General features: G+C 46.7%; 1 protein-coding gene across 1 annotated transcript in view; it reads right to left on the reverse strand.

The window, feature by feature from the left end:
- The window catches only part of LOC144153335 (uncharacterized), a 65927-nt gene extending 46869 nt beyond the window's left edge, over positions 1-19058 (reverse strand). Inside the window, exons 1-2 of the mRNA XM_077684986.1 lie at positions 18807-19058; positions 1607-1763 (exon numbers count right to left, since the gene is read on the reverse strand). Of these exons, the coding sequence (XP_077541112.1) occupies positions 1607-1763; positions 18807-19058 (409 nt within the window). The remainder of the gene's footprint in view (positions 1-1606; positions 1764-18806) is intronic.
- Positions 19059-19456: the final 398 nt, after the last annotated feature.

Consider the following 19456-nt stretch of genomic DNA (forward strand, 5'->3'; position numbering starts at 1 on the left):
CTCTTCACAATGGGCAATAGCATTCAAACCATGTGCGACTACTGATGGAACATCACGATCACGACAAGACAGGAATACTGTAGGACGGAACATCAAAATCAGGACAGGAATACCACACACGAGAGAGCATCATAATCACGACATGACAAGAATGCAACAAGACAGCAGTACGACACGCGAAAATACGACAAACTACAGAATTTCTTCTTGTCGTTTTTTTCGACTGAGTACGTTCACAAAAATATTTATCGGCGAAAAGGGAATGTCGTATGCGCTTGCCTTCAATATTTCTAAGCGGCGTTTGATGGTCTTATACTTAAACCAGACTCTGTTATTGTAACTCGGGAGAACTAGCATTCCATGCGGACGAAATGGCAATACATGAACCTACGCTTGTAACATCACCAATTTACACTGTAAGATCAAGTGCTTTACACTTACTTCTTGTTGTGCGTAGCTAAAAAGCGTCAGCCTCAGTGTTCACGACAAGAATGCTGCAGGATGAACCCATGGGAGCGCGATCAGAAAAAAGTGTTTCGCTTCATCTCGAAGTGTTGGGGCTAACTGCAAATATTTCACTTGCGGTTCTCCTGCCCCGACATTCTTTAGTAATTTCCTAGCAAAAAGTATTGTGAATGCAGATCCCTATGCCGTAATTTTGAAACAAAATCCTATCAACCACGGGTACACGGTTTTTGTGAATAGAAACGCTTTGAACATTCATAATAACACGACAATATAATAGCAACTACGTACGCTTAAAATCCCTCGCAACCGCTTCCACTCAACAAAGGAAGCTTGTCATCTGATTAACCAATTCGTTTGTTAAATAAAAACTTGCCATTTTAATGTTCCATGCAATGTTCTCGCCACAAAACTTTGGTAGGTTTTAGCACGGAGCCTACAGTTGTGCGGAAAGGCCAGCCGTGAAGGTGTTGAAGATTATTGTACACCGCCTGCAGTTGTCGCTTGTTTTTACACTCCCCCCTGCTCCTTCATCACAGCCAAATATTTCTATGAGTGAATCTTTCAGCAAACGCTTGCACCTTCATGCACGTTTACTGGGATCTCTTCAGAAGAGCACTTTTCGGTGCTTTTACAACTGCCCGCCTTTAAGTTAAGTTATAGAAGATTGGAGCACTTCACATTTTTCAACTTGTGATTGTTGGAAGTATTTTATATTTTGTAATTCCTGCGTTTTGCAGCAGGCAGACTGATTCGCTACACGCACTGAAGCTTATTAGTAATGAGTCCTTTCCGCGTGTCACCAGATTTGGCTGGATCTGCCCTTGTGGCTCTGCGGTTTAAGTGTCGGGCTGACGAGCTGCAGGTTTGTGGTACGGTTAGCGCCCCAGTGGCCGTTTTTATAATGGCGAAAAACGAACACGCCCATGTATCGATATTTAGGCACACGTGAAAGATCGACAGGTGCTCTGCATTATTCCGTAGCCTTGAACTACTGTTTGCCTGATCGCCCCGATGTAGCTTCAGCGTGTGGAACTCCCAAATTTGGAACTTTTTATATTTACTTGGTATTCTATTGGAAAAGGTCGCTTTCTACGTTGCGCATCCAAATTGACAAAGAAAACGTTTTTCTATAGCGCACCTTCACAAAACATGTTCTCGAACAGCATCCAAAAGTGGGTACTCCAGGTATTGGCAAACCTGATAGGTGTCCCGCCTTGAAATTTGTTGCCTATAATGTCCACACAAACACACAAGACGCTGAGCAACACCAGAGACAGCAGAAGAAGAGCCCACACCTACGCAGAAAAAAGAAAGTGAGCAAAAAGAATTAGCACACATCGGGAGTAAATTACTCCAGTAAAGCGTTGGATCAAACACGTCGCAACACAGGAAAACAAATAAAGGTACGTATAGCTGTAAGCAATGGCGCCGAAAAAGCTGTGGTTAGGATATGATAGCATAGGATCTGTCACGTCGAAGGGTTAAATACGTAGGTCTCAAGGAGTCTTAGTACAGCAGTCTCTCAAGACCCACCCCTCATTCGTGTTATTCGCAGCTTCAATTTCATGGGGTAGTAAGAAATAAATGCGCAAAAAAGCGAAGATTTGCTATATTGTGGGGTAACGTTGTTGCTTGCAATGTCAGGTTGTTTTAACGCAGCATCCAATCGTTGCTTTTCATTCAGCATCACTGCGTTATTTCTAGCAATTATGCACTCTGCCTCAAAGGAACCATAGCTTCAAGAACCCATCGAACGATGGGGCCGAAATCATCGTTTTGTGATTCTGTACGCACCGGCTGCTCTAAGGTCACAAGATCATTTACTAACGATTGAATCCCGTTCCTGTTTTATTTTAATCAAACGGAGACACGTTGAACATATGCTGAGGTTGTGGAAGAGTATCACATGCCGAAGAGTGCTGTTGAGAGGGGCGAATGCCTGTTTGCAGCGCGAGCGCTTGCAGCGTTAGCTAAGTTTATTTTTCTGTTTTTATTTATTTATTTATTTATTTATTTATTTATTTATTTATTTATTTATTTGTTTGTTTATTAATTTATTGTTTGTTTGTTTGTTTGTTTGTTTGTTTGTTTGTTTGTTTGTTTGTTTGTTTGTTTGTTTGTTTCAAACATTGTAAGGTGAAAAAACAAGGCGGAGAGGCACAAAGATTTTCAGCGGTGAACCCACTTGAGCGGGGCAAAGTGGAATGCAAACGCAACTGCACAAAATACGGCTGTTGTAGCGAACTCTGAAATACATCTTTAATCAGTAAGACCAGATGCGATCCCGCCGCGATAGCTCAGTGCGAAGGTGTCGTGCTGCTGAGCACAAGGACGCGGGTACGATTCGCGGCCGAGGCGGCCGCTTTTCTGATTGAGGCATGAAGCAAAAACACCCGTGGGTTTGAGTTTTCGGTCAACGTTACGAATACTCGAGTGTTCAAAGTTAATATGGAGCCCTCCACTACGGTACGCCTGATAACCTGTGCAGTTTCGGCGCATCAACTCCAAGATCAATCAATCAATCAATCAATCAATCAATCAATAAATCAATCAATCAATCAATCAATCAATCAATCAATCAATCAATCAATCAATCGATCTATTAATCAATCAATCAAGCGCGGAAACGATATCAACAGGGAACTTGTTGAGGCTGCAGTAAATACTGGGGATGACTGTGTCAGCGTGCCTTCAAATACGATCGCACAGGGGGAAGTCGCATTCTTAGACATCAGAAAACAGCCAACTAGGCGATAATTTTAGCAACGTCATAATGGTTGGGCAGGTTAGGCAATCTTCGCCTCAATCTTTTTTATGGGTTCGTTGTGTCTCTCTATCCAAGTTTGCTGCGTATTTCCGCAACTTGCAAAAAAACAATCAATCGACACTCAGCCCGTCTGGTGTGTCATTCTGTCCGTGCCTTGCCAAATTGTGCTCTGTTCCTACCTTTGTAGCACAGTAGCAGTTGTGCCATCAGTGAGAAAGGAAAGCAACAAAAGCTTCAGCCTGGGGGGCTTTATTGACAATACGAGCGCGGCTGCCGAAAGGGGAAAAGCATGTGGTTAATCCCATTTAAGTGGAATCGGTAAAACACGGAAGTGAAATGTGCCTTCACAGCATGCTTACTGTACATGCACATATGAACATGCACATCCCGATTTATATTTTGTCCATATGGCACCGTTAGACGCATAAACATTACAGACAGCATTATACGCGCAGGAGAATTGCGTAAATTTGATTGAAAGCCCAGGCGCTCGCAAACATGCGAACGAAACAGAACGGGTTGCCAGCGAATCGTTTGGTCAAGTCACGGTCCGCACAGCAAAAGGAGCGTAATTTGCGGATCGGCAGCAGTCTTGTGCATGTGTTTGGAGAGCAACGTCCTGCTGGCGGGTCGCTCCGGCAAAAGTGCGACCACTTCGGTCTTGCTCCGTGGCATGTACGGCAGTCGCCCTCGTCACGGCGAGCTCAGTTTGTGGAACGCGAGAGGCAGACTTTGTAGCTTGGACCGTGAGTTCGTGAACGCGTTCCACTTCCCGCTGGCGTCTGTCCTCGCACCAAAGCAGTCAGGAGAGCCACATTCGCCAGCCGGCTTCGCTGCCTTTCTGCATAATGCAACACTTTTCTTACACGGGGCACGGTGGAGGAATTATTCCTCCACCGTGGACCGCACCATCACACCCCCAAAATAAAAAAAGGCTGCTACACGATGCTCTATCAAGGCACCAACTATAGGCGCTCATTAGCGCCATGGCGCACTACCTCGCTTCACCTCTCCTAGTCGGCAGCACCACCTGAATAGAGAGAGAAGGATATAAGTTGCGTGCGTAGAGCTATGCGGGCTAGAGTTCATTGCCCAGGGGCAAAGCGTTTCACACCTCCCGTTGCGGCCGGAGTAATAGTGGGATCGAAACCGAGCGCAGCTGCGTCAATGCAGCTTTTTCTGGAGAGGCCATTTTCATGGCGGATATGACGTCGTTGATACCTTGGTGTACCCCGGCATAAAACACTTCTGTGTTAAAATTACATGCTTGCGAATAGGCGCATGCGCCCTGCGCCAGCCTTGACACTTGACAGTAGGCACCGGGCCTAGAGAGAGATCTGGTGTTTTTCCAGTCCAATTTTCCAATTTTCCAGTCCACGCGAGGCTCGCGTGGACTGGAAACGTGTGTCCCTGTATGCACGTTTTAAAGGGACTGGTCGGCGACAGGCCGTCTGGACAAAGACGCACTGGATGGTGTATCATTCGGGGAGCTGTACCTGCGAATATATAACGGAGTCCGTAAAACCCCCAATCCCACCATCTCGATCACTGCCATGCCCGCATTGAGCTACGGCAGTGGGTACTCAGTTTGAATTGGTATGCTGTCGTTGTTTAGTAGCGGCTGCATTCTGTGAAGTCTTAATGCGAGCTTTCCATCCGTAAGTGTCTATTTTTATGTGTGCCGTAGTGAGATGTGAGGATACCGCAAATTACACAATTTGAACTACCATCATTCCGCGTTCTTTCACTACCCTGCAGTTTTCTAAAAACGCAACATTTCCTAACCCTACTTAAGACATACCCGGTGGCGGTTAGTAACAAATATGCAGCTTTATATTTTTTTTGTTAGCTGGTTAGACAAAAAAATAAAAAGGAAATTTTAAGTCACCCCGGATCGGAAAATAAAAACGCAACATTTCCTATGCTTACTTGAAATACAGCCGGTGGAGTTAAGTAGCAAGAAACTTTATTATTTGCTAGCTGCTTTGACGAAAAGCCAGAAAAAAAGTTTTTGTCACTCCGGATCAAAAAAGATTAGCTTTTCACTGTGTTCTCCTTTTGTACAGGAACGTCTACTTCCAGTTAGTCAAAGTCAGAGTGAGTTTTATTTACATCGCCAAAAGGAACGATGCGGGAAGGCCCGGGAAAAAAGTGAAAAAAAAATCACTTGAGGGACGCCCGGACCCCCCTGTTAGCACTTTACTGTCCCGGCGCAATAACTATCGAGCAAGCTAGAAAAAAAACATGTACACGCTGAGGAGGTGTGGTCGTTGTAAGTCTCGGTGATAAATAAGACTCGGTGATAAAAGCAAAAATGGTCCAAGGAGGTAGTTCCGCTGTTATGAGAGTAGTTGCAAAGTGGGGTAGTGAAGTGTGTTAAGAATAGCAGGACTTTGGGCAGAAGTCTGCAGGCGTTTGAGTTGGGTCTTGCGATGGCACGCGATGCGTTCTTCAGGAGTATTGTATACCGCGGTAGGAGGGTGACACTGGGGTGACCGAGAGTGCTCCCGCAACTTTGCGGTAAAATGTACAGAGGGAGGCCTCGAGGTACGAGAGGTGTCGGGAGAAATTCTCGGTGCATTTATAAGATGAATGTGCTTTTTTATACAATTTCTTCAAAGGAATTACAAGTTTCACCAACAACGAAAATAAACGAGGCACAAAGCATCGATATAGGAAAAATTTTACCTCCTGCTGCGTTTAAACTAGGTTGGATTTTTGATAACGTAGTAAATTTTTCAAGCTACAAGGTGCTACCAGGTGGCACTTGCCTTGAAAAACCAGGAAGTATGACGCAAAATTCAATTTTGCAGCCAACTACCCAAGATGACCCAAACATCGGTAAAGTATGCTTTGGATGCTTTAAAATACAGTCGCGCCTTTGTTAGTCACTTGTATTGAAAAAGAATTAGGTCACAGTGTTGCCTTGTCCGCTCTCACCATCCTTCATTGGAGTCATTTGTTGAGTACCTTAGTCACCAATGTTCATTTTGTAAGAAACAGCTTTATTGAAGCCTTATTATAAGCATTACCTGCTTTAGATATTTAAACAACCTGTGCGTTTACCGAGTTTAAATATAGGAACTCTTCCGCCACCTTTTTACCATGATGTTCAGACATTTTGCAACCCTCCAAATCCAGAAGAAGCAGTTCTAAGGTTTAAGGGTGGCAAGCTTTTTTGGAGGCGATATCTTTATTTGCTTCTCTGTTGCCCCAGGCTGTGTTAAAAGCTTTTTTAAGTACTACTGCTGGAAAGTATTGGTTAATTTTGAGCGCATTTTTTTCTTTCACGATAATGGGTGTGTAGTTTCTGGACTTTCGGCGTCACGATTTCCAAGTTAAAATCTAAAATTACACTCGATTCAGTACATGTTTGCTTTGTCGATTTATTTGCAATTTTTGTTGAAGGCTTTAGGCCTCCTAACGATTGGAGCACCAGCCTTGCAAAATCCCAGTGAGCCTTCTGGGTCACCATGCGCGCCGAGAGGATCCCTAAGCGGGGTTTAGAAGGAGTGGGAGGGGTATTACGAAGTGTAGGTGGACCAACAGCCTGGGTATCTTTGCGGTGGGGGGCGAACACCTACAGAGTAAAGTTCCCCATCAGCTAAAGACACTAGTGGTGGAATAGGCAGTGCGTGCATGCGTTGATAACATGTCTTCAACGCGTGGGTGCTTGGTGCCCCGCAACTCGTATATACGTACTGCGGCATGTGCCGCTAGTATGATGTCTTAAAGAGGGGGTTGGTCGCAGAAGTTTTTATGGCTATACAAATCTTCACCAAACCACAATAGCTTACTTCAACGTCGAAGGTAAGAAGGTAGCCGGCCATATTGGTTTCCTGCGTTCGGTTCCTTCCTGCCATGATGGTAACAGGCATAAAGAAGACAGGTGAAGTGGGGTATCCAACGTCATCCCGCTCGTAGCTTCTCCCTATGCACGGCATTGTCACGTCCGTGCGCTGAAACAAAACCAAGCAATTCGTTATTTTTGTTCCTCCTCCAAGCTTTTGTGAACCCGAAGAGGCATATAAAAACGAGATCCTGTAAGATCATTGAAGGTCCACGTCTAAATTGAAAGCTGGCTTAAAACTTTTGTCTCTTCTTGCCGCCCTCTACGAGAGTCCTTGGGCTTCTCCCCTTGAGTTTATTCCTAACGCGGAGCTAAAAACTTAGTTTTTCAATTGTTTCCACAACACTGTTATGTTGCCAAGAAATGAGCGAATCACCCAATACACTCATCATGAATTGTTTGAGTAATCAAATATAGAAAGTTTAAAGTGCAGAGCACTTTGCGGGCTGGCCTTGTCGTCGTAGATCGCTGTAACGGTCGATGTCAAGCGACTGCCGGAATCAGGCGCCGCAGCGAGATAACGGACCCAAGTATAGCCCGGAGTACGGTCGTCAGGGCGTTTCGCACAGGTTTCGAAAAATGAGCGGTTTAAATAGTCATAAGCGTTCGAAACTCTTGAACCGCTGACACTGGTCATGCATCTCCCTGTTGTTTAGCGCAAAAAAAAAACTGCAGGTACATTTGAGGCAAAATGTATGTAATTAACCCGCAGTCCCCGCGCTAACTTAGTTAGGAACACTCGTCGGGTTGGTTTTTACGGTAGTAAGTGAAAAAAAGTGGCAAAGCAACGCCGGAACGTGCGGGAGGAAAAGCAAGCACGAAAAGAACAGCCCGCTTGCGCAGTTTCAGGCAGGGGGCGCGCGAGAAATGCGAAGGCCGAACATTTGAAGCGCAGTGAACAAACCTCCGTTCCATCCATCAAGAGGGTAGTGAGACAGGGCGGCGAAGATAATAATAGGTGGTAGCACTGAGCGGATAACGGCGCTATAGCCCATTATGGCGAATCACTGCTCTGCCCTTCCGACAGGTTTAACATCGACTGGAACGGCTTTCAGTTTTTCCGAACAAGTTACCTATCAAAGATATTCCTTTCGGCACAAAAAAGCGAGCTTTTATGCGCTATTGTGTGCTTTTAGGTGGCTGCGCAGTGACGTGTTTTGCCTGCGTACAGTAAAAGCACAGTGATAAAGCAGGAAAGTAAAGTTAATTAAAAACAGCGACGCTTAATACTATCAGGTACGGTTTCAAGCTTGCCATGTAGGCATCCGCGAGGGCAGCCCAGAAAAGAGGCCTACCAAAAAACACCCTACTCACAAGGCAGCGAGTGTATTTTGCCAAGCTTCACCCCGTCTTGCTTATTCATTGCGGGGTTAACACCCTGAAGCTACACATGGGCTATGAGGTGAGCCGTAGTAGAGGGCTCCGGATTAAGGTTCCCTTCCTGGTGATCTTCAACTTACGCCGAACTATCCACACATGTGCGTTCACGCTTTTCCCCTTTCAAGCTGCCACCGCGACCGGAATCTAACCCGCATCCTTGGACTCAACAGCACACCGCCTTAGCTCGCCATATCTTGCAACGAGGAGCGTTACAAGGCAGTTTGAGATTACTCAAGGTCCCTACTCTGCTTGTGAGGGAATGGAAGAATAGAAACAATCACTCAAAGACATTAGCCCCAATGATCGTTACATTCAAAACCGAATATGACGAACTCTGATAGAGCGACGTATGCTCTATAGCGAAAACTCTGTTCTTGTGCAATTATGCATGTAAAATTATTTTTTATAACGAACTAAACAATGCACATGTTGAACTCTGAGCGTGCGTGATCAGTCACGAAACTCACGCCAACGCGCTTCTGCGCCGGCTGCGGCTCTTAACCTTATACGCCGGCGGCTCTTAAAGGAGTACTTTACGAAATTTTTATGTTACGTTTTTTTCGCTGCTATGCGTGCCAACCAGCCCACTAATCATAGAATGACAGATTAGACGGTCGAGCGCAGCGTAAACATTCATTTACGGCGTCGTTTATTCGTGCCAGTTTCGGTTTCGACAAAAAAACGCATAGCGGCCGCCATGACAGCATGTATCACATGGCGTCACCATTCTTGCCGTATCGCTGCCTCTCTGGAAGCGCGCGCGAGCGAGCGCACGCGCGCGCCCAGACCGGCAAAGGTCTTCGCCGTCCCCACAGGCCCGGGCAGCATGACGTCAGTCCCAAAAGCATGACGTGTACACACGCCCGAGCAGCGCGCGCCAACCACAGCCAGTGCGTCGGCTTCGTCACGGGAGCCCCGACGTCGGCAGTTTGGGGCATGTAGCAGATGATGTCACGTCGACCCGATCTGGGCTTTCTCGTGCGGGCGAAGATTAAAATGGATTTTAAATATGTTTCGCTGAACGGTTGCTGTTGAAACTTGCTGGGAGATATCTCCTGATAAAAAGGAAGCGTTTTACATAGTTATCTCAGCTTTGAAATTTCGTGTCAGTACTCCTTTAACCTTATATGCGCGCCGCACTGAACCCCCGCGCTTCCGTTAACCGCAGCGGCGGGGGCGCTACGCTGGTCAATGACGAATTGAAGAATAATTTGTTCGCTGGCATGACGTGACTCGAGACGCAATTCGCAACTTCTTCCACCATGCTGGAATGTGTCGAGAGGGCGCGGAAGGGGCGAGGGCAGTGTAACGAGGCAGCGACATGACAATGCTTTGGGAAGAACTCGCCGATACTCCGAACATTCGACCAGAAAAGTTGCCTTGGAGGAATTTTGACGGTCGGCGGTGATGTTGCTGTGATAGTGAGACCACTGGAATCTAAAATGTTTGCTGACGTCATGGCGTTTGGTGCCGGAGCCATCGACGAGTCGACGCCGGATGGTGATCGCTCTTGACCGATGTTCCAAGAAGCCCTTTCTGCTGGCACTGTGCTGCGGGATTTTTCCGCCAAAATACAAGAACGCGGACTGAAGTTCATTAAAATGATGTCGTATTCCGAGAATGCGATTCTCATTGATGGTGCCTTAATGTAATGTTCAGGCTAAAATTACCGCTTACTGCAAATGGACATCAATTTCTCTGTAAGCTATTTATTTTGGGGTTTATTACTATTCGTGGTGACTGGAATGGTCTTTCTTTTGCCATCACGTTTTCAGTAAACTGTTCACATTGTTTATAAAAAATTTAATGCTGAAGTTTGTTATAGGCGGGTTAGAGTATATCGAACTACTTTGTATAGCGAATAAATTGCGTTGAGTTCCGCTGCTCGCTACAACCGGATTTTTCTGTACTTCGGTTCGACTAGATCTGTGTATGTGACTTGACTTGTACAACTTCGTTGCCACGACCTCCATCCTCAGTTCATGTACTTTTAGACCAGCAGAATGGGACGAATAGCGTGTAGAAATGAGTAAAATGAACAACGAATGTTGGCAGCTGAGCCAACGAACAGTGTGCTGCAGCCATTATGAACAGCAGGATGCCACGTACACTCAAGGAAAATCCCACCGTTCAGCTTCAAAAGATTGCGCTAGAGTGTCTGGTTTATACATCGAACCATAAAATTTCGCGAAATGAAAATATTGAGAATGCGCTTCTATCCAAGAGATCGGCATGCAATGTGGCATGACCAAGTAATGCGGCACGCAAAATTGCCATTAGTAGTGCCACAATCCAGATCACACTTTTGAGTTTAAACACGACTGCTTGCTGCCATTCATCAAATTTGCTTTATTAACAGCATGGACTCAGCACACCTAACGATCCACAGAATTGCTTTAGAGGTGGGCTTGCGCTACTTCACAAGCGCCGCTAAAGCGGATGGGAATATCTCGTATTTTCTCTTTTTGTTTAGGCTAACTAAAATAGCGACCGGGAAGAGCGGGCCCTATTTGTAGATGAGAAATATTCTTAGGGAAAAATATAAACTGCATCTTATTCTTATTCTAAATTATATAAGTAAAAAAGTATCACAGAGACGTATCAAACGGTAGCAGCCACTAGACAAAACGCAAACTACGTTCTCGCTGAAGGTCGTCCCTGCTTGGAGATGACAACGCTGGTGTGTCCACAGCAGTTTTAAGCGATAGAACAACAAAAGAATACAAGGGAAAATGGCAATGGCGAACCTAGTGGTTGTGTTGTGGCCTTCGGTTCAAAAATGTATGTTTTAAGCTTGCGCTAAGGCCTACATTGAGCATTCTAATTACAAAATGTCCGCCACACGAGTAGCAAAGTAAGTCCCCGCAAAATGCGCTCTCCTCTTAGAGTTGATTCATACAAATCTAACGAAGAATAAACATCTGAAAGGTAGAGCATAGTGATGATAATAGAAAAGTAAGTGCAGGTTCGGAAATAAGGAACTCATGCTTTCGGAATCGTTACATCAGAAGAGGGCTTAGGTGTCGCAGCACTTTTACGTTTCGCGTAGACATTCAATCCGCGTGGGCAACAACTGTAGTTTTTCGAACTTTTTCTATATATTTAAAATGAAATAGGGTATCGCACTTTTACTCACGTTGTGATGCAGGTCGCCTAAGATTCCAGTGCTAAATGTTCCATTCGGGCTACGATTTCCAAATGTCATCGTCGACGGCAGTCGGTATCTGTAGCTTCATGGATGAAACATGCGCACGAGGTTGTTATTTTCAGATCAGGCGACAATTGATCTAGTCATACAATAATATATCTGCCCAATTTTCTTTAATACCGCACAATAAAATTTATAATTTACGGGAGAACAACGATGACGAGTCCTAGCATAATTCAAAATTGATGTTTACACCTTACCGTGATTGTTCCCCAATTGTTTTATGATTGTTCCAAACGTTCCAATCGTGATTGTTCCAATTTATCTGCCTATACCCAATAAGGGCAACAAAATGCGACGCAAAATATACTTCTACCATTTCAAAATATCCGCGCAAATTTGGGTTCTATTTAAAGAAGCAGCGTGTTTAGTAAAGGGCGCTAGTAGGAGAATTAAGATATCGTTGCTATGCTATTTATACAAATTCTTAGATAGCACCGAAGTTGTATAAGTGGTGTAAAACCTGCTTGTATGGTTTCAAACATTTCTTTTAAGTTTAAAGTTTCTTTTCTCACTAACTCACCCATGGAAATATTTCTGCACGTTTGCAAATACCATTACGGCTACAGGGATGCAAGAAGAACGCATAACCATTCCATAGATTGCTGCTATGAAAAGAAAATATTGTTTATTCGATTGGTACAGTACTTATAACTAACCAGCTCTCCAAGCATCTATTCCTGTAGAAGCGTTTTTTTTTGTTCGTAAGATGATGGCCTAAGCTCGAATAGTTGTAACAGGCTGGACGGCTACCTGCGCTCTTTGATGGGCAAACTGCAATCACTTTCTTAGAGTGTGTCTTCAAGAGGTAACTTCGCATAAAAAACACCATGCGGTGAAATCATCCGCTGCATCCTTAAATCTTTGGGCCGTCATTACATCAATCGCGACAATAACCCGTCTAGACAAGGAAATCAGCGCAAGGTGCAGTTTGGTTGTTCTGTTCTACCCTCCTAGGAGGATATTCGGTACTCTAAATACGCAAGCGAAGTTACGTCTTCCCAATAGTTGGTGAAAAACGTTTTTATTATGTTCTGTTTGTTAATAGGGGCAATGATAGGTCGTTACATGTATCCTAACGAAAGTGATACCGCAACACAAGTATTGGAAGCAATCTGCGAAATCTCCGACGATAGTATTCCAGCTCAACACAGGGGCCCAGTACGTAGATTAAGTGAGGCACGTTGTCACGCAATAAAGAAAAAAGCAAGTTCTCGTCCTCTCCTGACACAACTTTTATCAACATCGACCCAACTGGCGAGTCGAACTGTCCACAAGGGAAGCTATCCCTAACGACACTGCGAGGAACAGCAACGACGTCGGCTCGCTCCGCAGCTGTGTGCGGCTGCCGGCAGCATTCCACAGTTCGTGCCGTCAGCCTTGACTCCGCTGCGCGAGGGCGCTGGCAGGGCGGCGGATCAACGTATTTGCAACACCATGATGGAAGTTACCGTCAAAAGAGAGGACATCATCCCAGAGGACCTCGCCCACTCCTCGTGGGTGATTATACGTCGCCGCCAACAAGCTCGTGGACAATCGCTCGAGGCAAATTTCTCTATCCCATATCCTCATAATCTCTCTTGCACCCGACACCGCTGCCGGGTGGCACGCACGATTCTCCCGGTTCTCCTTTTACCGGAGGGCGACATCAAGGTGACTCATCGAGCGAGTGGACGTCTAGCGCTCACACAAGTTTCCCTGACCACCCTGGCTGACACAGTGTAAAAGCAAGCGGGACTATGTCCCCATGAAGGTGATCAAATTCGTATTCATGCGAGGGCAACCCCGACGAAAGGCGAGCACAAAATTATACTAAGCTTGACGAACTCACCTTGCATGGAAAGCATTACCTGTCACTTACGCACTTACCCGCGTCATCTAATGCAGCGACCGGCGCCTTTTTAACACCCCAGACGACGAAACCGCAGAACAAATCCTTCACATCACATCCCACTTCTACCCTGTACTCGGGGTGCTCAATCCCAAGCGGCAAAACGACTTTGACATGGTACAAATTCTGCTCAATAGAACCATCATCACTTGCTGGGTAAGCAATCGTGGTCCAACATACCGCCGCAAGCCTTTCGCAAAAAAATGAGACGCTTACACTTCAGACTGGCCGCCAGAGCATTGACGCAGTGTCTGCCCAACCGGACAAGCTCCCTCTCAGTGCCCAACCTACGGACTTATTAATGGCAGCGAGCATCGTCAATATACGCCGAAATGCATCGTTTGTAAACGCCCTCATGCTACAAGGCCAGCAGCGTGTCCCAAGCGCAACCAACCGCGCCGACCTTCCGCGTTGTAAGCTGAGGCTGCAGCTTCTATGTGATGCCGCAACACAAGTATTGGAAGGAATCTGCAAAATCTGCGACGATAGTATTGCAGTTAAACGCATGGGCCCAGTACGTAAATTAAGTGAGGCACATTGTCACGCAATAAATAACGAAGCAAGTTCTCGTCCTCCCCCGACACCACTTTCATCAAGATCGATTTCTACAGACTTCTTCCGCTGAAAGCTGCTGAGGCCTCGGAAATTGTTCTCAATGGGCGACCACATTCGCTGTGTCACTCCGATGCCTCACAGCTCCCTCCATCGGGCACCGACAAAACAAAGGTGAGCTGCCAGTGCTCGCCTCCCAGTTCTCCATCAACATCATTATTACCCTGACATGTCTCACCCTCCTGTGATACGCAAACTGAAATTCTTGAAGAATTACGAGCTATCAGTGCATAAATAATCCCCTTGAAGCTAGAAAATGCAGCCTGGAAGCACGAAAATAAGCTCTTAAGAAAGCACCTCCTCACTATTCCTGCTATTCCCCGCATTCAATTGGAGCAGCTAACTCCTGCTCTTCCAGGATATTTCCAGGCCTCACCCCGTAATGCTCTAGGCCACGACCAACCACTTTTCCTCTGACAAATCCAACACATCAGACGATCGCCTCGCTGGGATGAAGACTTCATGCAAGATAGCTCTTGAGGAGCACAGAGAAGAATATTTACAACACGTGCAAATTCTCTTGGCTAAGCAGGCTGCCATGAAGGCAACCATTGAATCACTCCGTTCGGGTATACGCTGATGCATGTAGGCAATCGTCTCCACTACTTGCGACCCCAATTTGCCGCAAAATAGCCCATTCCCCCTAGGGAATAGAAAGATGAATAAGCAAGATGCCACGTTCTTTTGGCAGTGGAATTGCAGAGGATTTACCCGCAAACACTCTAACCTGCAGTTACTTCTTTCCACAGAACGACAAGCTCCTCTTGCGGCAGAACTACAAGAACCTGGACTTCATGTCAAGTTGACGAGCTACCATGTCTTACAACCTCACGATAACTAATACGCTGAGTTATTCGTTCAACGTAACATTCCCGGGGGAACCTTACGATTCCACAGTGTTGATATTCCACGTGATTTAGTTGTTTTTTATCCCCCAATCGAAAAGCCTACTTATTACATATACTCAATGTATACAGTAACCCGTGGACACTCACACACATTCAAACAACTGTTCTACATCTCTATTAGGCTTCACAACTTCATCCTCTACTCATGTCAGGCGATTTCAAATCCCCACACACGGACTGGGTTTCCACAAACACCAGAGGCAAAGCCCGTCTCATATGGGAGCTCACCCACGCTCAGCGCTTTAGATTCGAGTCTGATCTCTCCAAACCCACAGTAATAGGCAATAGCGGGCAAAAAGATACCTCCCAGGATCTTTCCTCCGCCCGCGTTCGGAATACTGTACGTTAAAAGACTCTGCACGCGACATACGCTAAGAAGTGACAATTTTATTATACACCTCGGTCTACGACTCCAATCTTAAATTGCCCGCCGTCCCCGCCATTATACAGGGTTGCCAGGTTTGGCGCTTTGTCGACAAACTAGCGACTTTTAGAGGATTGTGGCAACGGAACTTTTAGTGTGACGAGTTGGGTACTTTCTGGCTCCTTTGAGGGCTCATGATTATTTATATATTTCCAGCCTCCTCGACCCCTTACGGCAAAGATATAGCGAACTGGAGAATAGGGCCCAAGGAGTGAGTGTCACGTACACTGCTACTTACCAAAACAATGCGAAAAAAGTGTTTTCGCTTATTTTAAATATCCATCACCTGCCTTAAAATCGCATCGAAGACATAAAGCAACGCCCTCAGTTTGAAGTGCGGTGTTTAGGTAGTTCACGGGCGCTTGAAATTACACGTGGTGAAGGAGCGTATTGGACGATTTATAATAGGCACGGGAATATAATGAGGCAGTGAAAGGGGTGAAAAACAGTGTGCAGGAAACGCAAACTCTAAGACGTTACGTAAAGTAACATATTTATGTTTCTTCGAGAAAACGAAGCACAACTGTTACGATTCCTATCCGCAGCAATAGAATAGTATTTTTAATCCAGTTTCGCTAATCCTCTGACTTCCTGCTATTTTTTCTACGCAGGCCATGGAAATAGGGTTGTCACCTTTCCCCGAAAAAAATACCAGCCCAACAGCGGGGGAAGCGGGTGGGGGGCGTGCTATATAGAGGATTGAATTTGTGTTAAAGGAACTCTAAGTGTTATTAACAATGAATTCACTTTATTGTAGCGCTCTTCTAGAGAGAAATAAACATAGCGTTTGTACGGAAAGTGACTGAGGTTTGGTTTTTGCTCTGAATGCGCTGCACTGAAAAGTAACTGCACATACTTTGTCCAGTAAAGGTCTTATTTGCATCTTAATCTACCAAAAGAACATTAAAAAAGTGTTCAGTTCATATGACACAATGTATTTGATATTCATATGTACGTAGACGCGTAATACTGTGCAATAATCGCAATACTATACCACCTGGCTGCGGTGGCGGCACTTTGTTGTGTTGTTCCTACCCGTGGTCCCCCTACATTTCAAGGAGCTCGTCCGCCCGCGTATTGTCTCTGCTCTCGTGTTTTTCCGCAGCTTGACGACACATATTTATCGTCGCATCGCAGTTTCTGAATTGGCGCTTATAAAAAGAAAAAAAAATATTCGTGGCAGGATGGCCAAAAAACCCGCCAATGATGGCCGGTTTTAAGTACGAACCAGCAACCGGCCTGCTGCCGAAAAAACCCGTCGGGCAAAGTGAAAACCCGGAAGGGGGCAAGTTTACGTCGAAAATAAATTGCTAGCATCGGTTTTTCCCAGAAATGGCGATTTTCCTGGCTACTTTTAAAACGTTAAGATAAAGGTGGTGACTTTGCTGTCTACTTTTGGCGATTGTCCTGGCTACTTTTTGTTCTGAGGACCTGGAAACCCTGCCCGCCAACAACACGTTAGAGACAGGAATGCCTTTTTTTTGCACAATCCAGAAGGCCCTTCAGGGAGACAAAGACGTCGTTGTCACAGAAGCGACACTCACCGGCCGTGAGACACCCCCGCCCCCCCCTTGTAAGTCGGAACTCATGACCCTCCCTTCAAGTACCCGGTCCTGGTTTACTCCGGACACAGGGATAAAAATTCACAATAGTCTCGTGCCAAGGGTCTCTATGCGTAATATATTAGTCTTGGCAATACAACGCAACTTAGCCAACACCCGATACATTTCGCCACACACCTCTCATGCCAACCAAACTATGGGCCTCAATCGTCGCATAACAGCCCGCAACAAGGGAAGGACAGAATGCCAGCGTCTCCGACTAATACATGCCTTCGTGCTGAGTCGCAACACATTCTCCCTACCATACCTTAGCTACACTAATACAGAACTATCTAAGCCCAATAGCATCATTCAAATAATCTGAAATGCGACGCTTCTAATCTTTCAAAGCACTTCCATTGCCAAACTCGAACGCGTAGGCATGTATAGATCACATCTGCAGAGCTCATGGAAGCACCCTCTATGACTCAACTTCCCCACCTTTCTACATCCCGTCAGTGCGATTCATCTAATATTCGCTCGGGCTTCATGTACCGGCCTTTACTGACGAAGATTATGCATTCCTGCGGACTTACACAACCTCTTATTCGTTCGGCCAGTTCCCCGTAACCTGCCATCGGAGCACAATGTTAAACGCCGGGAACATCATGCAGGCGTCCTATGCCGTAAAACCCGGTGAGCCAGACCACCGCATATTTGGACGCCGCTAGATATCGGCAACACGACGCTTATGCACTCACCGCTATCTTCGATCCTAAAGCACCCCCTCAGCAACATTTAACTATCCGGATGTACATCCCTGTCAGTGCGGAAGACATGGCCATTACACTTTGGTTTACGCATCAGTTTACCCCAACAATTGTAATCTATGATTCGAAAACGGCCATTCAAAATTTTGCCCGGGGTAACGTTTCCCCGCAGGCTCCCGAGCGAGCGAGCGAAACAACTTTATTAAAAATGCCTGAAGAACGATTAGTCGCCCCATGTAAGGAAGGCGTCACCGTGACGCGGCCATGACGTCTTCCCGGCTGTTTGCGCCTCTACTCCGGCCGCGGCCTCACTACAGCCTTTGGTCGACTGCGCCTGCCCCGGTTTTGGGGTGGCAGCCTCCCTCCGGTTTCGCTCGGTCGTTGCCTTTCGAGAGCCGCCGAGATCTGCTGGACGGCCTGGGCTTGGACTTCTTGATCGTAGCAACGCATTGCGGCCTCGAGCCGCGGCGGGATCGTTGTTATCGTTGTAGCTTGGTGCGGGTTCTTGGCACAGTCCCAAAGGATGTGAGCCGCAGTGGCTCTCTCCTTTCGGCACACACAACAAAGGTCACTTACGTAAACACTCGGACATATGTGCTTCATCAGCACCGGGGTGAGTAACGACCCTGTCTGTAGTTGTCGATATTTACTGCTTCCTCACGGGTCAAGCCCGGATGTATCTAGTCTGTACCACTTCACGATTTCATTGTAAGAGGTCATCCTGTCCTTGGTTTCCCACCACCACGTCGGGTCGACCGCAGTAGCAGCGGCACGGTTGGTTAGTCCTCGCGCCGCCGCGTTCGCCGTCTCGTTGTGGTTTGCGTTGCCGCCATCCGAGACATCACTGCCCATGTGCGCCGGAAACCACTTAATCACAACACACCTACTTTCACTCGCGAGATTGACCGCACGCAACACACGTGCGGCTTAACCACAGACTCTTCCTCTGGCGTAGTGTTTCACTGCCGTCCTAGAATCACAGAGCACAGTCGTGCACTCGGGGTCGGCGATGGCTAGGGCAATGGCCACTTCCTCTGCTCGATGCGCCGCTCGAGTCCGCAAACTCGCCGCCGTCCGTGTTGCACCGGTCGCTGCCCCTACAACTGCCGCGGCGAATGCTCTTCTGCCATCTGGATACTCTGCTGCATCCACAAACACAGCACCCCTGTCTTTGGCATGGAGATCGATGAGCGCCTTGGCCCTCGCCACCCGCCGCTCCTTGTTGAACTCGGAGTCCATATTTCTTGGCACAGGACATACCCGCAACCGTCTGCTAAGTGCTTCAGGTACACGCACGTCTGTATTCTCGGGTCCCCCTTCCTTTGCCTCCAGGCCTAGGTCACGCAGCACTTGTCTGCCCGTTCTTGTTTCCGATAGCCGCACGAGCTGGGCGGTCCTCGGCGCCTCGGCGAGTTCTTCCAAGGTATTATGCACTCCCAGGGCCAGGAACGTTTCCGTGCTTGTGCAGTCGAGAAGTCCGAGTGCTGCCTTGTACGCTTTGCGTATGAGCGCGTTGATCTTACTACGCTCGCATTGCCTCAAGTTGTGGAAAGCAGCAACGTACGTAATGTGGCTCATAGCGAAGGACTGCACTAGCCGGGTGAGGCTTTGTTCCTTCATGCCTGCTTTTCTGTTTG

Source organism: Haemaphysalis longicornis, unplaced genomic scaffold (assembly GCF_048455015.1).
Source record: "Haemaphysalis longicornis isolate Haplotype H1 unplaced genomic scaffold, Haemaphysalis longicornis Haplotype H1 scaffold_9, whole genome shotgun sequence".
NCBI classification, from domain to species: domain Eukaryota; kingdom Metazoa; phylum Arthropoda; class Arachnida; order Ixodida; family Ixodidae; genus Haemaphysalis; species Haemaphysalis longicornis.